At 40.3% G+C, this 18,265-nt stretch overlaps 1 protein-coding gene across 1 annotated transcript in view; it reads left to right on the top strand.

Annotated features, from left to right (window-relative positions):
• LOC106583712 (collagen alpha-1(II) chain) overlaps window positions 1-18,265 on the top strand; it is an 89,842-nt gene that overhangs the window by 68,767 nt on the left and 2,810 nt on the right. Inside the window, 18 exon segments of the mRNA XM_014168237.2 lie at window positions 3,522-3,629; window positions 3,906-3,959; window positions 9,458-9,511; window positions 9,734-9,787; window positions 10,213-10,266; window positions 10,415-10,522; window positions 10,655-10,708; window positions 10,785-10,838; window positions 12,499-12,660; window positions 13,872-13,979; window positions 14,278-14,385; window positions 14,666-14,827; window positions 15,539-15,700; window positions 16,162-16,215; window positions 16,360-16,467; window positions 16,781-17,069; window positions 17,361-17,548; window positions 17,940-18,182. Coding sequence (XP_014023712.2) covers window positions 3,522-3,629; window positions 3,906-3,959; window positions 9,458-9,511; window positions 9,734-9,787; window positions 10,213-10,266; window positions 10,415-10,522; window positions 10,655-10,708; window positions 10,785-10,838; window positions 12,499-12,660; window positions 13,872-13,979; window positions 14,278-14,385; window positions 14,666-14,827; window positions 15,539-15,700; window positions 16,162-16,215; window positions 16,360-16,467; window positions 16,781-17,069; window positions 17,361-17,548; window positions 17,940-18,182 — 2,124 coding nt within the window.

Genomic DNA, 18,265 nt, shown 5'->3' with positions numbered 1-18,265 from the left:
CTTTTTTCCCCCACTGTACAATGTTTCCATGTCTAGATATATATAATGTTTCCATATCTAGATGTATATAATGTTTCCATGTCTAGATGTTAACCTATGTCTAGATGTATATCATGTTTTCATGTATAGAGGTATATATAATGTTTCCATATCTAGATGTATATGATGTTTCCATGTCTAGATGTTCACCTATGTCTAGATGGTTATAATGTTTCCATGTCTAGATGTTAACCTATGTCTATAGGTATATAATGTTTCCATGTCTAGATGTAAATAATGTGTCCATGTCTAGATGTTCACCTATGTCTAGATGGTTATAATGTTTCCATGTCTAGATGTTAACCTATGTCTAGATATATAATGTTTCCATGTCTAGATGTATATAATGTTTCCATGTCTAGATGTATATAATGTTTCCATGTCTAGATGTTAACCTATGTCTAGATGTATATAATGTTTCCATGTCTAGATGTATATAATGTTTCCATGTCTAGATGTTAACCTATGTCTAGATGTATATAATGTTTCCATATCTAGATGTATATAATGTTTCCATGTCTAGATGTATATAATGTTTCCATGTCTAGATGTTAACCTATGTCTAGATGTATATAATGTTTCCATATCTAGATGTATATAATGTTTCCATGTCTAGATGTATATAATGTTTCCATGTCTAGATGTATATAATGTTTCCATGTCTAGATGTTAAGTTTCCATGTCTAGATGTTCACGTCCATGTCTAGATGTATATAATGTTTCCATGTCTAGATGTATATAATGTTTCCATGTCTAGATGTATATAATGTTTCCATGTCTAGATGTATATAATGTTTCCATGTCTAGATGTATATAATGTTTCCATGTCGAGATGTTAACCTATGTCTAGATGTATATAATGTTTCCATGTCTAGATGTATATAATGTTTCCATGTCTAGATGTTAACCTATGTCTAGATGTATATAATGTTTCCATATCTAGATGTATATAATGTTTCCATGTCTAGATGTTAACCTATGTCTAGATGTATATAATGTGTCCATATCTAGATGTATATAATGTTTCCATGTCTAGATGTATATAATGTTTCCATGTCTAGATGTTCACCTATGTCTAGATGTATATAATGTTTCCATGTCTAGATGTATATAATGTTTCTATGTCTAGATGTATATAATGTTTCCATGCCTAGATGTATATAATGTTTCCATGTCTAGATGTATATAATGTTTCCATGTCTAGATGTCCCTGGATGTATATAATGTTTCCATGTCTAGATGTTAATTTTCCATGTCTAGATGTATATAATGTTTCCATGTCTAGATGTATATAATGTTTCCATGTCTAGATGTTAACCTATGTCTAGATGTATATAATGTTTCCATGTCTAGATGTATATAATGTTTCCATGTCTAGATGTTAACCTATGTCTAGATGTATATAATGTTTCCATATCTAGATGTATATAATGTTTCCATGTCTAGATGTTAACCTATGTCTAGATGTATATAATGTGTCCATATCTAGATGTATATAATGTTTCCATGTCTAGATGTATATAATGTTTCCATGTCTAGATGTTCACCTATGTCTAGATGTATATAATGTTTCCATGTCTAGATGTATATAATGTTTCTATGTCTAGATGTATTTAATGTTTCCATGCCTAGATGTATATAATGTTTCCATGTCTGGATGTACATAATGTTTCCATGTCTAGATGTATGTAATGCTTCCATGTCTAGATGTTAACCTATGTCTAGATGTATATAATGTTTCCATGTCTAGATGTATTTAATGTTTCCATGTCTAGATGTATATAATGTTTCCATGTCTAGATGTTAACCTATGTCTAGATGTATATCATGGTTCCATGTCTATATGTATACAATGTTTCCCTGTCTAGATATATATAATGTTTCCATATCTAGATGTATATAATGTTTCCATGTCTAGATGTTCACCTATGTCTAGATGGTTATAATGTTTCCATGTCTAGATGTTAACCTATGTCTAGATATATATAATGTTTCCATGTCTAGATGTTAACCTATGTCTAGATGTATATAATGTTTCCATGTCTAGATGTAAATAATGTGTCCATGTCTAGATGTTAACCTGTGTCTAGATGTATATAATGTTTCCATGTCTAGATGTAAATAATGTTTCCATGTCTAGATGTTCACCTATGTCTAGATGGTTATAATGTTTCCATGTTTAGATGTATATAATGTTTCCATGTCTAGATGTATATAATGTTTCCATGTCTAGATGTATATAATGTTTCCATGTCTAGATGTTCACCTATGTCTAGATGTATATAATGTTTCCATGTCTAGATGTATATGATGTTTCCATGTCTAGATGTTAACCTGTGTCTAGATGTATATAATGTTTCCATGTTTAGATGTATATAATTTTTCCATGTCTAGATGTTAACCTGTGTCTAGATGTATATAATGTTTCCATGTCTAGATGTTCATCTATGTCTAGATGTAAATAATGTTTCCATGTCTATTTGTATGTAATGTTCCCTTGTCTAGATGTTCACCTATGTCTAGATGTTAATAATGTTTCCATGTCTAGAAGTTCACCTATGTCTAGATATTTTAGGGACTACAGATGGAAATTAGCTTTTAGCTAAATCTGGTGCGACAAATGTTTTCTCAGTGCTCTGAGACTTATAGTTTTGTTGTACAATGTCCCTGCTAAATAAACTTCCGAAATACATAATTTGAGCATGCATGTTGCAGTGGACAACTTCATTTAGTCCGCAGATCATTCTCAAATATATATTCTCAAACCACCCAATATCTCGAAGGAAACTGAAAATTAAAGCTTTTAATGAAGGTCCTGATGAAAAATTAAAACCTTTAATGAAGGTGCTGCTGATACCCAGTGGCCAAAGCTGGGAAATACTTTTCAGCTAGTTATCTACTCGGTAGTATTCACCTTGCATTTCATATGGTTTCTTTTGATTAATAATATCACTGTGAACAGGCCAGTTTCCTCATTGTGGGGATTGAGCTTCTGTGAAATGTTTTTCAGTTTTGTTCTGTTCTATTCAGTTCTATTCAGTTTTCTTCAATTCTATTCTGTTCTATTCTGTTCTATTCTGTTCTCTTCAGTTCTATTCTATTTTATTCTGTTCTATTCAGTTCTATTCACTTCTCTATTCTGTTCTATTCACTTCTGTTCTAGTCTGTTCTATTCTTTTCTAGTCTGTTCTATTCAGATCTCTTCAGTTCTCTTCTCTTCATTTCTGTTCAGTTCTATTCTATTCTGTTCTATTCTGTTCTATTCAGTTCTGTTCTATTCAGTTCTTTTTTAGTCTGTTCTATTCAATTCTATTCAGTTCTATTCAGTTCTGTTCTATTCTGTTCTGTTCTATTCAGATCTCTTCAGTTCTACTCCACAGGGTGTTACTGTTGTTTTCCATCAAAACCTCTACCAGTTGCTGAGTTGCTATTAGTTGTGTATTCAGTTGCTGACAGTAGCTGTTGTGTGTCTTGTGTTGTAGGGCGCGATCGGACCAGGTGGTGCATCGGGTGCCCAGGGACCCCCCGGTCTGCAAGGTATGCCCGGAGAGAGAGGAGCCTCAGGCATTCCCGGACCTAAGGGAGACAGAGTGAGTGGCACTTGAAAGAAGCATCTTAATATTAGTTCTAGTCATAGTCATGGTAATCGTACCTAAGCCATGAAAGGGATCACTAGCCATGAACTTTGCAACAAGATCCACTGGAGGAAAGCAACACAGCACAGCAGTAATGATGTGGAGTGGCAACAAATGATGTAGTTCTATTTACAGTACATTGTCATTGATGTTGTGATTTCATAATGTGTTAACCTACCCTATGCCTTTAATCATAATGTAGTCCAATATAACTGTGTTTGTGTCCCACAGGGTGACAACGGAGAGAAGGGACCTGAGGGTGCTTCTGGCAAAGACGGTTCAAGAGTGAGTGATCATCATCATCATCCACTATATCCCCCAGCCTTTTAACATCAACCAGTCTACCGTTTAATATCCAACACATTGATAACATCAACCACTCTACCGTTTAATATCCAACACATTTATAACATCAACCACTCTACCGTTTAATATCTAACACATTTATAACATCAACCACTACCGTTTAATATCCAACACATTTATAACATCAACCACTCTACCGTTTAATATCCAACACATTTATAACATCAACCACTACCGTTTAATATCCAACACATTGATAACATCAACCGCTCTACCGTTTAATATCCAACACATTTATAACATCAACCAGTCTACCGTTTAATATCCAACACATTTATAACATCAACCACTACCGTTTAATATCCAACACATTTATAACATCAACCAGTCTACCGTTTAATATCCAACACATTTATAACATCAACCACTCTACCGTTTAATATCCAACACATTGATAACATCAACCACTCTACCGTTTAATATCCAACACATTGATAACATCAACCACTCTACCGTTTAATATCCAACACATTGATAACATCAATCAGTCTACCGTTTAATATCCAACACATTGATAACATCAACCACTACCGTTTAATATCCAACACATTTATAACATCAACCACTCTACTGTTTAATATCCAACACATTGATAACATCAACCACTCTACCGTTTAATATCCAACACATCTATAACATCAACCACTATCGTTTAATATCCAACACATTTATAACATCAACCAGTCTACCGTTTAATATCCAACACATTTATAACATCAACCAGTCTACATCACGTTTAATATCCAACACATTTATAACATCAACCACTACCGTTTAATATCCAACACATTTATAACATCAACCAGTCTACCGTTTAATATCCAACACATTTATAACATCAACCAGTCTACCGTTTAATATCCAACACATTGATAACATCAACCAGTCTACCGTTTAATATCCAACACATTTATAACATCAACCACTCTACCGTTTAATATCCAACACATTTATAACATCAACCAGTCTACCGTTTAATATCCAACACATTTATAACATCAACCACTCTACCGTTTAATATCCAACACATTTATAACATCAACCACTCTACCGTTTAATATCCAACACATTTATAACATCAACCACTACCGTTTATTATCCAACACATTTATAACATCAACCAGTCTACCGTTTAATATCCAACACATTTATAACATCAACCAGTCTACCGTTTAATATCCAACACATTTATAACATCAACCACTCTACCGTTTAATATCCAACACATTGATAACATCAACCACTCTACCGTTTAATATCCAACACATCTATAACATCAACCACTATCGTTTAATATCCAACACATTTATAACATCAACCAGTCTACTGTTTAATATCCAACACATTGATAACATCAACCAGTCTACCGTTTAATATCCAACACATTGATAACATCAACCACTACCGTTTAATATCCAACACATTTATAACATCAACCAGTCTACCGTTTAATATCCAACACATTTATAACATCAACCACTACCGTTTAATATCCAACACATTTATAACATCAACCAGTCTACCGTTTAATATCCAACACATTGATAACATCAACCACTACCGTTTAATATCCAACACATTTATAACATCAACCAGTCTACCGTTTAATATCCAACACATTGATAACATCAACCAGTCTACCGTTTAATATCCAACACATTTATAACATCAACCACTCTACCGTTTAATATCCAACACATTTATAACATCAACCACTACCGTTACCTTTAACACTACCGTTTAATATCCCACACATTTATAACATCAACCAGTCTACCGTTTAATATCCAACACATTTATAACATCAACCACTCTACCGTTTAATATCCAACACATTTATAACATCAACCACTACCGTTTATTATCCAACACATTTATAACATCAACCAGTCTACCGTTTAATATCCAACACATTTATAACATCAACCAGTCTACCGTTTAATATCCAACACATTTATAACATCAACCACTCTACCGTTTAATATCCAACACATTTATAACATCAACCACTACCGTTTATTATCCAACACTTTATAACATCACCACTACCGTTTAATATCCAACACATTTATAACATCAACCACTCTACCGTTTAATATCCCACACATTTATAACATCAACCAGTCTACCGTTTAATATCCAACACATTTATAACATCAACCAGTCTACCGTTTAATATCCAACACATTGATAACATCAACCACTCTACCGTTTAATATCCAACACATTGATAACATCAACCACTCTACCGTTTAATATCCAACACATTTATAACATCAACCACTACCGTTTAATATCCAACACATTGATAACATCAACCACTCTACCGTTTAATATCCAACACATTTATAACATCAACCAGTCTACCGTTTAATATCCAACACATTTATAACATCAACCACTACCGTTTAATATCCAACACATTTATAACATCAACCAGTCTACCGTTTAATATCCAACACATTTATAACATCAACCACTCTACCGTTTAATATCCAACACATTGATAACATCAACCACTCTACTGTTTAATATCCAACACATTGATAACATCAATCAGTCTACCGTTTAATATCCAACACATTGATAACATCAACCACTACCGTTTAATATCCAACACATTTATAACATCAACCACTCTACTGTTTAATATCCAACACATTGATAACATCAACCACTCTACCGTTTAATATCCAACACATTTATAACATCAACCAGTCTACCGTTTAATATCCAACACATCTATAACATCAACCACTATCGTTTAATATCCAACACATTTATAACATCAACCAGTCTACTGTTTAATATCCAACACATTGATAACATCAACCAGTCTACCGTTTAATATCCAACACATTGATAACATCAACCACTACCGTTTAATATCCAACACATTTATAACATCAACCAGTCTACCGTTTAATATCCAACACATTGATAACATCAACCACTACCGTTTAATATCCAACACATTTATAACATCAACCAGTCTACCGTTTAATATCCAACACATTGATAACATCAACCACTACCGTTTAATATCCAACACATTTATAACATCAACCAGTCTACCGTTTAATATCCAACACATTTATAACATCAACCAGTCTACCGTTTAATATCCAACACATTTATAACATCAACCACTCTACCGTTTAATATCCAACACATTTATAACATCAACCAGTCTACCGTTTAATATCCAACACATTTATAACATCAACCACTCTACCGTTTAATATCCAACACATTGATAACATCAACCAGTCTACCGTTTAATATCCAACACATTGATAACATCAACCAGTCTACCGTTTAATATCCAACACATTGATAACATCAACCACTCTACCGTTTAATATCCAACACATTTATAACATCAACCACTCTACCGTTTAATATCCAACACATTGATAACATCAACCACTCTACCGTTTAATATCCAACACATTTATAACATCAACCAGTCTACCGTTTAATATCCAACACATTGATAACATCAACCACTCTACCCTTTAATATCCAACACATTTATAACATCAACCACTCTACCGTTTAATATCCAACACATTGATAACATCAACCACTCTACCGTATAATATCCAACACATTGATAACATCAACCACTCTACTGTTTAATATCCAACACATTGATAACATCAATCAGTCTACCGTTTAATATCCAACACATTGAAGATGTCAACACTCTACTGTTTAACGTTGAACATATTTAAATATTCGTTCAGCAATCATATATACACTCACATGTTAAATTGTTCATGGACATTAACAGCAGAAGGAGAGCTATACACATGTTAAATTGTTCATGGACATTAACAGCAGAAGGAGAGCTATACACATGTTAAATTGTTCATGGACATTAACAGCAGAAGGAGAGCTATACACATGTTAAATTGTTCATGGACATTAACAGCAGAAGGAGAGCTATACACATGTTAAATTGTTCATGGACATTAACAGCAGAAGGAGAGCTATACACATGTTAAATTGTTCATGGACATTAACAGCAGAAGGAGAGCTATACACATGTTAAATTGTTCATGGACATTAACAGCAGACGGAGAGCTATACACATGTTAAATTGTTCATGGACATTAACAGCAGAAGGAGAGCTATACACATGTTAAATTGTTCATGGACATTAACAGCAGAAGGAGAGCTATACACATGTTAAATTGTTCATGGACATTAACAGCAGAAGGAGAGCTATACACATGTTAAATTGTTCATGGACATTAACAGCAGAAGGAGAGCTATATACATGTTAAATTGTTCATGGACATTAACAGCAGAAGGAGAGCTATACACATGTTAAATTGTTCATGGACATTAACAGCAGAAGGAGAGCTATACACATGTTAAATTGTTCATGGACATTAACAGCAGAAGGAGAGCTATACACATGTTAAATTGTTCATGGACATTAACAGCAGAAGGAGAGCTATACACATGTTAAATTGTTCATGGACATTAACAGCAGAAGGAGAGCTATACACATGTTAAATTGTTCATGGACATTAACAGCAGAAGGAGAGCTATACACATGTTAAATTGTTCATGGACATTAACAGCAGAAGGAGAGCTATACACATGTTAAATTGTTCATGGACATTAACAGCAGAAGGAGAGCTATACACATGTTAAATTGTTCATGGACATTAACAGCAGAAGGAGAGCTATATACATGTTAAATTGTTCATGGACATTAACAGCAGAAGGAGAGCTATACACATGTTAAATTGTTCATGGACATTAACAGCAGAAGGAGAGCTATACACATGTTAAATTGTTCATGGACATTAACAGCAGAAGGAGAGCTATACACATGTTAAATTGTTCATGGACATTAACAGCAGAAGGAGAGCTATATACATGTTAAATTGTTCATGGACATTAACAGCAGAAGGAGAGCTATACACATGTTAAATTGTTCATGGACATTAACAGCAGAAGGAGAGCTATACACATGTTAAATTGTTCATGGACATTAACAGCAGAAGGAGAGCTATACACATGTTAAATTGTTCATGGACATTAACAGCAGAAGGAGAGCTATACACATGTTAAATTGTTCATGGACATTAACAGCAGAAGGAGAGCTATATACATGTTAAATTGTTCATGGACATTAACAGCAGAAGGAGAGCTATACACATGTTAAATTGTTCATGGACATTAACAGCAGAAGGAGAGCTATACACATGTTAAATTGTTCATGGACATTAACAGCAGAAGGAGAGCTATACACATGTTAAATTGTTCATGGACATTAACAGCAGAAGGAGAGCTATACACATGTTAAATTGTTCATGGACATTAACAGCAGAAGGAGAGCTATACTGAACCTTCTCTTTGTTACTCTTCTATTCCCTCTCTTTCTCTATATGGTCTAGGGTTTGACTGGTCCAATTGGTCCTCCTGGCCCAGCTGGTCCCAATGGAGAGAAGGTCTGTGTTTATCTTTTAACTTGTGTACTAGTTAATTGGTTAATTGATTAAGTAAATGTTTGTATTAGATACATCAGAAAAATACACATACAGCCATATCACCTGTAATGAGGTTACTGTGTCCCCTAGGTATTATAAAACAGTCCATATAAGGTGTGATATCTGTATGATGTATGATTGACCTCTGTGACTGACCTCTGACCTCTGTGTTTCCTCCTATAGGGTGAATCTGGTCCCTCTGGACCTTCCGGTGCTGCTGGTGCCCGAGGTGCTCCTGTAAGTACCACAGACACACGCACACACCACACACACACACACACACACACACACACACACACACACACACACACACACACACACACACACACACACACACACACACACACACACACACACAAGTTAGGATAAGATAGTACTTACATCAGAAATATGTTTTCCCTATGTTTTCCCTTTTCCTAAGCTACCTGATTAGGGCCTTACTGCTATCGGATTACTGCCGTCTGTAGGCTACTGTATTGATCCAGAGGCGAGAATTACATTCACTCGCAATGCTGTTTCCTTTAATGCTCTCCACCTCTCAGAATCAACAATGAAGTGAACACAGAACTTGATGCAGTACATGATGCTTGTTTGAACAAGGAAATGTCAAGGGAAGTCGTTGATGCTCAACTTGACCTCTCTGTCCACTTCTCTCCTAACAGGGTGACAGGGGTGAGACTGGACCTCCCGGGCCTGCTGGCTTCGCTGGGCCTCCTGTAAGTACCACCCCAAGGACAGTACTGTCCGTGCACTTTCTCTCACTATCAGTGTTACCATCAACAGCCCAGGACCAACTCCAGCTGCTTGTTGTATGTTGAAGCAAACTGCTATCTGAGCAGTCTTTTCCCCCGTGTCCCACCCCAGGGATCTGATGGTCAGCCCGGAGTCAAGGGAGAGCAGGGAGAGGGTGGACAGAAGGGAGACGCTGGTGCCCCTGGACCACAGGGACCCTCCGGAGCTCCTGGACCTTCCGTACGTTTCAATAACTCACTTTGTCCTGAAAGAAAAAAATATAGTGTAGTTATTTTTTTAACGAAATATTCAGATGGAGTTACTTGCTTCACATTTCTTCATAAAACTGACTATCAATTTCCTTCATTCCAGGGACCTACTGGCGTTTCTGGACCTAAAGGTGCTCGCGGTGCTCAGGGACCCTCTGTAAGTACACATCTCATGTTGTATATTTCATTTCTGCTTTGTATTGTTTCTAATGTTTCCTCTATCTCTCTAACAGGGTGCCACTGGTTTCCCTGGAGCTGCCGGCAGAGTCGGGCCCCCTGGTCCCAATGTAAGTACAACCACCTGTCAGCAACACAACTCAAACCCTCACATCTTCTGTCACCCTACCTGAGCATTGAAGAATAAATCATACTGATTCGTTACACTGGTCATTTAGTAAAAAGTGTTGGATTTGACTGGAATAGAAAATGAATTGTTTTAATGGGGGTTTAACAGTGTTGGTTAACATTTTCCAAAATGAATGAGCTCTTTTATGTAATTCCAGGTTTTTCCAATTGTTTTCTGATATATTTCAGTACAAGCAGGTGTAATGCTTTTCTGACTTTTATGGTCATTCAGAAGGTGTAATGAGTACTGACCTTTTGATCTATAACCAGATGGGCACAGAATCATTCATCAGTACTATAGTGTGTTTCAGTCTGAATGGTTGTTATTCTACAGAGTATTGACCTGCTCTTGTCAGTCTATGGGCAGTTTCAGTCTGAATGGTTGTGACCTGCTCTTGTCAGTCTATGGGCAGTTTCAGTCTGAATGGTTGTGACCTGCTCTTGTCTGTCTGGGCAGTTTCAGTCTGAATGGTTGTGACCTGCTCTTGTCAGTCTATGGGCAGTTTCAGTCTGAATGGTTGTGACCTGCTCTTGTCTGTCTATGGGCAGTTTCAGTCTGAATGGTTGTGACCTGCTCTTGTCAGTCTATGGGCAGTTTCAGTCTGAATGGTTGTGACCTGCTCTTGTCTATCTATGGGCAGTTTCAGTCTGAATGGTTGTGACCTGCTCTTGTCTGTCTATGGGCAGTTTCAGTCTGAATGGTTGTGACCTGCTCTTGTCTGTCTATGGGCAGTTTCAGTCTGAATGGTTGTGACCTGCTCTTGTCTATCTATGGGCAGTTTCAGTCTGAATGGTTGTGACCTGCTCTTGTCAGTCTATGGGCAGTTTCAGTCTGAATGGTTGTGACCTGCTCTTGTCTGTCTATGGGCAGTTTCAGTCTGAATGGTTGTGACCTGCTCTTGTCAGTCTATGGGCAGTTTCAGTCTGAATGGTTGTGACCTGCTCTTGTCTATCTATGGGCAGTTTCAGTCTGAATGGTTGTGACCTGCTCTTGTCTGTCTGGGCAGTTTCAGTCTGAATGGTTGTTATTCTACAGAGTATTGATCTGCTCCTGTCTCTGTCTGTCTGTCTGTCTGTCTGTCTGTCTGTCTGTCTGTCTGTCTGTCTGTCTGTCTGTCTGTCTGTCTGTCTGTCTGTCTGTCTGTCTGTCTGTCTGTCTGTCTGTCTGTCTGTCTGTCTGTCTGTCTGTCTGTCGTTTATTTTGTGTTTTTATGATTGGTTGATTGGTTGATTGGTTGATTGGTTGATTGGTTATTGTTTGGTTGATTGGTTGATTGGTTGATTGGTTATTGTTTGGTTGATTGGTTGATTGGTTATTGTTTGGTTGATTGGTTGATTGGTTGATTGGTTGATTGGTTATTGTTTGGTTGATTGGTTGATTGGTTGATTGGTTATTGTTTGGTTGATTGGTTGATTGGTTATTGTTTGGTTGATTGGTTGATTGGTTATTGTTTGGTTGATTGGTTATATTGGTTATATTGGTTGATTGGTTGATTGGTTGATTGGTTATTGTTTGGTTGATTGGTTGATTGATGTTTCATTGATTGAGTGTTGATTGATTGGTTGATTTGTTGAATGATTGATTCATGTGTCTCTCTGTAGGGTAACCCTGGTGCTGCTGGTCCCTCTGGCCCTGCTGGTAAAGATGGTCCTAAGGGTGTGCGTGGAGACGGTGGACCCCCAGGCAGACAGGGAGACGCTGGGCTGCGTGGAGCCGCTGGAGCCCCTGGAGAGAAGGGAGATGCTGGAGAGGATGGTCCCCCTGTAAGTTCACCTGTTTATCACTACAGTACCGTCCTCCAAGCACCAAGCCGGGGCATAGTGGACGGCTTGATAACTCTCATTCAGCCCAGCACCCCACTAAGGAAAAGGGGGTAATACAAGCTGAATTATCTGTCCCCAGTAAATTCACCTTTCATCAATACCATCCTCAACTAAAGGTCCTGCAGGCTTTATGCTTTATTCAACATTTAAAGTGATTTAGTCCACTGCACTCCCACAGATTGTGATGTTACAGACAAAGCCCCCACACAGCCTCATTACCCAAGTTAACACTGAAATACATCTGAAGTTTTGCAGCTATAAAACCAGACTGGCTTTATTTCCAAAAAAGTCTCTCTTGTTTACTTCCAACCCATGGGCATGGACATTAGTCCAGGGAATGAAAGAAAGGCCCATTATGACAGACAACAACACTACTCCCTCATCCCCATCATAACACATAGCTGTAAGTGTGTGTTCATCACTGACCCAATAACCAGACTAACCACACTGCTGTCTGCCGGGACCTTAATAGCACCTGTAGCCTTCCCCTGGACAGAGACATGATGGCAGAGAGGCCAAGGCTTTTACTTTGCACTTACACACCTACAATTTGCCCCTGAGTAGCACTGAACTGGCAGCTGAGAGTTACTGAAATTAGATAGGCAAGCACAAAGAACAGACATAAGACACACTGTTCCTCTCTGGTCTGAATCACACAAGTGGAGGAGAGTAGGATACAGTGCACACAAAATACTTGTTCTTGCTATTCAGTCAAAAAAAAAATGTTTCTTGTTTTTTTGTTGAGGTTCTTGATAATAACACTGTCCCCCTCTCTTCCTTCTCTCCTCCTCACTTCCTGTCTTCTGCCTCACTTCCTCCTCTCCTCCTCACTTCCTGTCTTCCTCCTCTCCTCCTCACTTCCTCCTCTCCTCCTCACTTTCTGTCTTCCTCCTCACCTCTTCCTCTCCTCCTCACTTCCTGTTTTCCTCCTCACTTCCTCCTCACTTCCTGTCTTCCTCCTCACTTGCTCCTCTCCTCCTCTCTTCCTCCTCTCTTCCTCCTCTTCATCCTCTCCCCTTCACTTCCTCATCTCCTCCTTCTTCCTCTCCTCCTCTCTTCCCTCCTCTCCTCCTGTCTTCCTCCTCTCCTGTCTTCCTCCTCTCCTCCTGTCTTCCTCCTCTCCTCTTCTCCTCCTCTCTTCATCCTCCCAGGGTCCCGATGGGCCTTCAGGTCCTTCAGGTCTGGCTGGACAGCGTGGTATTGTTGGTCTTCCAGGACAGCGTGGAGAGAGAGGTTTCCCTGGCCTGCCAGGACCCTCTGTAAGTCACATACACATTATATTAGATTACAGTTAGAATCAATTTACACATTGATTAATCAATAAATGATTGATTGATTAATTGTTATACAGTTGCTAAAGGCGGTTGACAATCATTTATTCATTCATGACAAAATAATATTGTACAGTCAAGTGCCTTGTACCCACCCCACCCAATTTCAAATAAGAATGGATAGATGGATATTCAAAGAAAATGATCAGTGGAAATATGACTATTGATTAGATGAGTGTCAACCCCTACCGGTGGTCCTCCAACTAGCCTGTGTCCATCTCCCCAGGGTGAGCCTGGTAAACAAGGATCTCCTGGTGGAAGCGGAGACCGTGGGCCCCCTGGCCCTGTGGGGCCCCCTGGACTGACTGGACCCGCTGGAGAGCCCGGTAGAGAGGTCAGTGTCTGTCCCATAACATGGGTTGTATCTGAAATGGCATCCTATTTCTTCTATAGTGCACAACTTTGGAACAGGGTCCACATAGGGCTCTGGTCAAATGTTGTGCACTATATAGGGAATAGTGTGCCATTCAATGCAGCACAGTGTCCCCAATATGGCCTCTCATTGTCAACTCTATTCCTGCAGTACAGTACGTTAACTCACTGTCATGATTAAGTGGATCACTAATTATGCGTTTGATGCTTCTGATATTAAACAATGTGTAATTGTCTCTCAGGGCAACGCTGGTTCTGATGGACCCCCTGGTAGAGATGGAGCCACTGGAATCAAGGGTGACCGCGGTAACACCGGTCCTGCTGGTGCTCCTGGCGCCCCAGGAGCTAATGGTTCCCCCGGCCCTGTCGGCCCCACCGGCAAGCAGGGAGACAGGGGAGAGGCTGTGAGTATACACCCTATAACACCCCTAAACATCCCCATGGAACCCCTGTTTACACCCCGTAGAACCCCTATAACACCCCTCAACATCCCCATGGAACCCCTGTTTACACCCCGTAGAACCCCTATAACACCCCTCAACATCCCCATGGAACCCCTGTTTACACCCCGTAGAACCCCTATAACACCCCTAAACATCCCCATGGAACCCCTGTTTACACCCCGTAGAACCCCTATAACACCCCTCAACATCCCCATGGAACCCCTGTTTACACCCCGTAGAACCCCTATAACACCCCTCAACATCCCCATGGAACCCCTGTTTACACCCCGTAGAACCCCTATAACACCCCTCAACATCCCAATGGAACCCCTGTTTACACCCCGTAGAACCCCTATAACACCCCTCAACATCCCAATGGAACCCCTGTTTACACCCCGTAGAACCCCTATAACACCCCTCAACATCCCCATGGCACCACCGTTTACAGCCCGTAGAACCCCTATAGTACACGACGCCAGGACATGAAGTTGAGTTTTTCAGTCCATTTCTATTTCCAGGATATACTGGATATGTGATAGTCCACTTGCATATTAATATATGCATTAATCCATTAACTTTCTTTGATATAACGGACATGTAATTGAGTTTACTCAGATACTAATGTATTGCAACCCGTCCTAACCCTGTGTCCGTCTCTTGGCTGTTCTCTAGGGAGCTCAAGGACCAGCTGGACCTGCCGGGCCTGCTGGAGCCAGAGGAATGGCTGGACCCCAAGGACCCCGTGGAGACAAGGGTGAGGCTGGAGAGGGTGGTGAGAGAGGACAGAAGGGACACAGAGGATTCACTGGTTTGCAGGGTCTGCCTGGACCTCCCGTAAGTACCCCCCCTAATCTCTCTTTACCCCTAATCTCTCTTTACCCCTAATCTTCCTGCACCCCTAATCTTCCTGCACCCCTAATCTTCTTGCACCCAAATCTTCCTGTACCCCTAATCTTTCTGTACCCCTAATCTTCCTGTACCCCTAATCTTCCTGCACCCCTAATCTTCCTGCTCCCCTAATCTTCCTGTACCCCTAATCTTCCTGTACCCCTAATCTTCCTGCACTACTAATCTTCCTGTACCCCTAATCTTCCTGTACCCCTAATCTTCCTGTACCCCTAATCTTCCTGCACCCCAAATATTCCTGTACCCCCTAATCTTTCTGCTCCCCTAATCTTCCTGTACCCCTAATCTTCCAGTACCTCACATTCTCTCTATACCCTAAACATCTCATTGTACCCTTTATCTGAAGTTGTGTATATCCTAGACATTGTCTGACTTGTGTCTCACCACAGGGTCAAGCTGGAGACCAGGGTGCATCTGGACCTGCCGGACCAAGTGGATCAAGAGTGAGTATAGACAAAAGCAGTAAAAAGTCTAACACAGGGTTTTGAGAGGTACCTGTCTTATTCATTGTCAACCAAAGAGCATGGCAGGCAGAGCTGTAGTATACAGTAACAGTACATCTGAATCCTTGCGCGTGTTCTGTTTAGGGACCCCCCGGACCTGTTGGTCCCTCTGGAAAGGATGGTTCCAACGGTATGCCCGGCCCCATCGGACCTCCCGGACCCCGTGGTCGCTCTGGAGAGACTGGTCCCTCTGTGAGTATCGTTCTCATCTCTCAACTTACTGTATCTTAAGGATCATCAAAAGTTCACAGAGCAGTAGGTGACTTGGTGCCAATCTCAAATGACACCCTATTTCCAATACAGTGTGCTCCCTTTGCTCTGGTCCAAGTAATGCCCTAGGGAACAGGGTGCCATTTGAGATGGCAGCCAGCCATATGAACACTTGATGCTACCTGTACTTTAACTCCTCTTTGCTCTGTGTTTTTCCTCCTCTGTAATACCTGCGCTGGTAGCAATACATCACCTGTACCTTGTAGTCTAGCATCTTGGTATCTGTGTATCGCAGGGTCCCCCTGGAAACTCCGGACCCCCTGGTCCTCCTGGTCCTCCCGGCCCTGGTATCGACATGTCTGCCTTCGCTGGCCTGTCTCAGCCTGAGAAATCCCCCGATCCCCTGAGGTACATGAGGGCCGACCAGGCCTCCGGAAACCTGAGGACGCACGACGCCGAGGTGGACGCCACACTCAAGTCTCTCAACAACCAGATTGAGAACATCCGCTCCCCTGAGGGCTCCAAGAAGAACCCTGCACGTACTTGCAGAGACCTGAAGCTGTGCCACCCTGACTGGAAGAGTGGTGAGTGACGGGATAGGAGCGAAGATTGCCTCTTTGTTAGGGGACAAGAGTTTTATAGACCAACATGACTTGACCAGGAAAAACTTGGGGTCCTAAAGTTTCTCCTGGTATGGTCAGGTGATGTGGTGAGGTTAAACTCCTACCCCTACTGATTAGATCGGGAAAAACTCTTTGCTCACGAGGAAATCTGGAAGGTTCTATAGTGTTCAAAATAAATATGACCAGGTGTATTATAGTTACATAGGAAGTACTACTGATTGAATGTGACCTGTCTCCTCCGTCTGTCTGCAGGAGAGTACTGGATCGACCCTAACCAGGGCTGCACCATAGATGCCATCAAGGTCTACTGTAACATGGAGACTGGAGAGTCCTGCGTCTACCCCAAGCCTGCCAGCATCCCCAAGAAGAACTGGTGGTCCAGCAAGAGCAAGGCTGCCAAACACGTCTGGTTCGGGGAGACCATGAACGGAGGATTCCACGTGAGTCACGATTCAATCGCTCTTCTATCCTCATTATACGATTTTGATCATAATGAATACAAAATACAAATTCCCTCTTCAGTCTCAGATTCAATCTCTGCCCTTGGTCAAGTTTTTAAAAAACTGGCAGTGAATTTAAAGGGTTGAATCTTACACATATCTCCCTTTTTATATTCTCAATCGATGCCACCAGTCAGAAGAAGTTTGCTACATTTTTGGTTCTAGTTTTAACCAGACATCATACAGTATATAATTATCACATTGGTCCTAACCTCCCTGTCTCCCCCTCCTCTTTCACTAGTTTTAACTATAGACATGGTTATAATTCTACATCATTGTACTGGATTTAACCTTCCTGTCTCCCCTGCTCTCTCTCCGCTGCCCTCTACAGTTCAGCTATGGCGATGATAGCCTGGCTGCCAACACGGCCAGCATCCAGATGACCTTCCTGCGGCTGCTATCCACCGAGGCTAGCCAGAACCTCACCTACCACTGCAAGAACAGTGTGGCCTACATGGACGGGGCCACGGGCAACCTGAAGAAGGCTGTGCTGCTCCAGGGCTCCAACGATGTGGAGATCAGGGCCGAGGGAAACAGCCGCTTCACGTACACCGTCATGCAGGACGGCTGCACGGTGAGAGGACGAAAAACACACACACACACACACACATACATATACACACACACACACATGTACATACACACACACACACATAC

Source organism: Salmo salar, chromosome ssa22, assembly GCF_905237065.1.
Source record: "Salmo salar chromosome ssa22, Ssal_v3.1, whole genome shotgun sequence".
NCBI lineage: Eukaryota > Metazoa > Chordata > Actinopteri > Salmoniformes > Salmonidae > Salmo > Salmo salar.
Note: the sequence above shows the minus strand (reverse complement) of the source record. Positions and strands in the feature narration are given on the sequence as shown.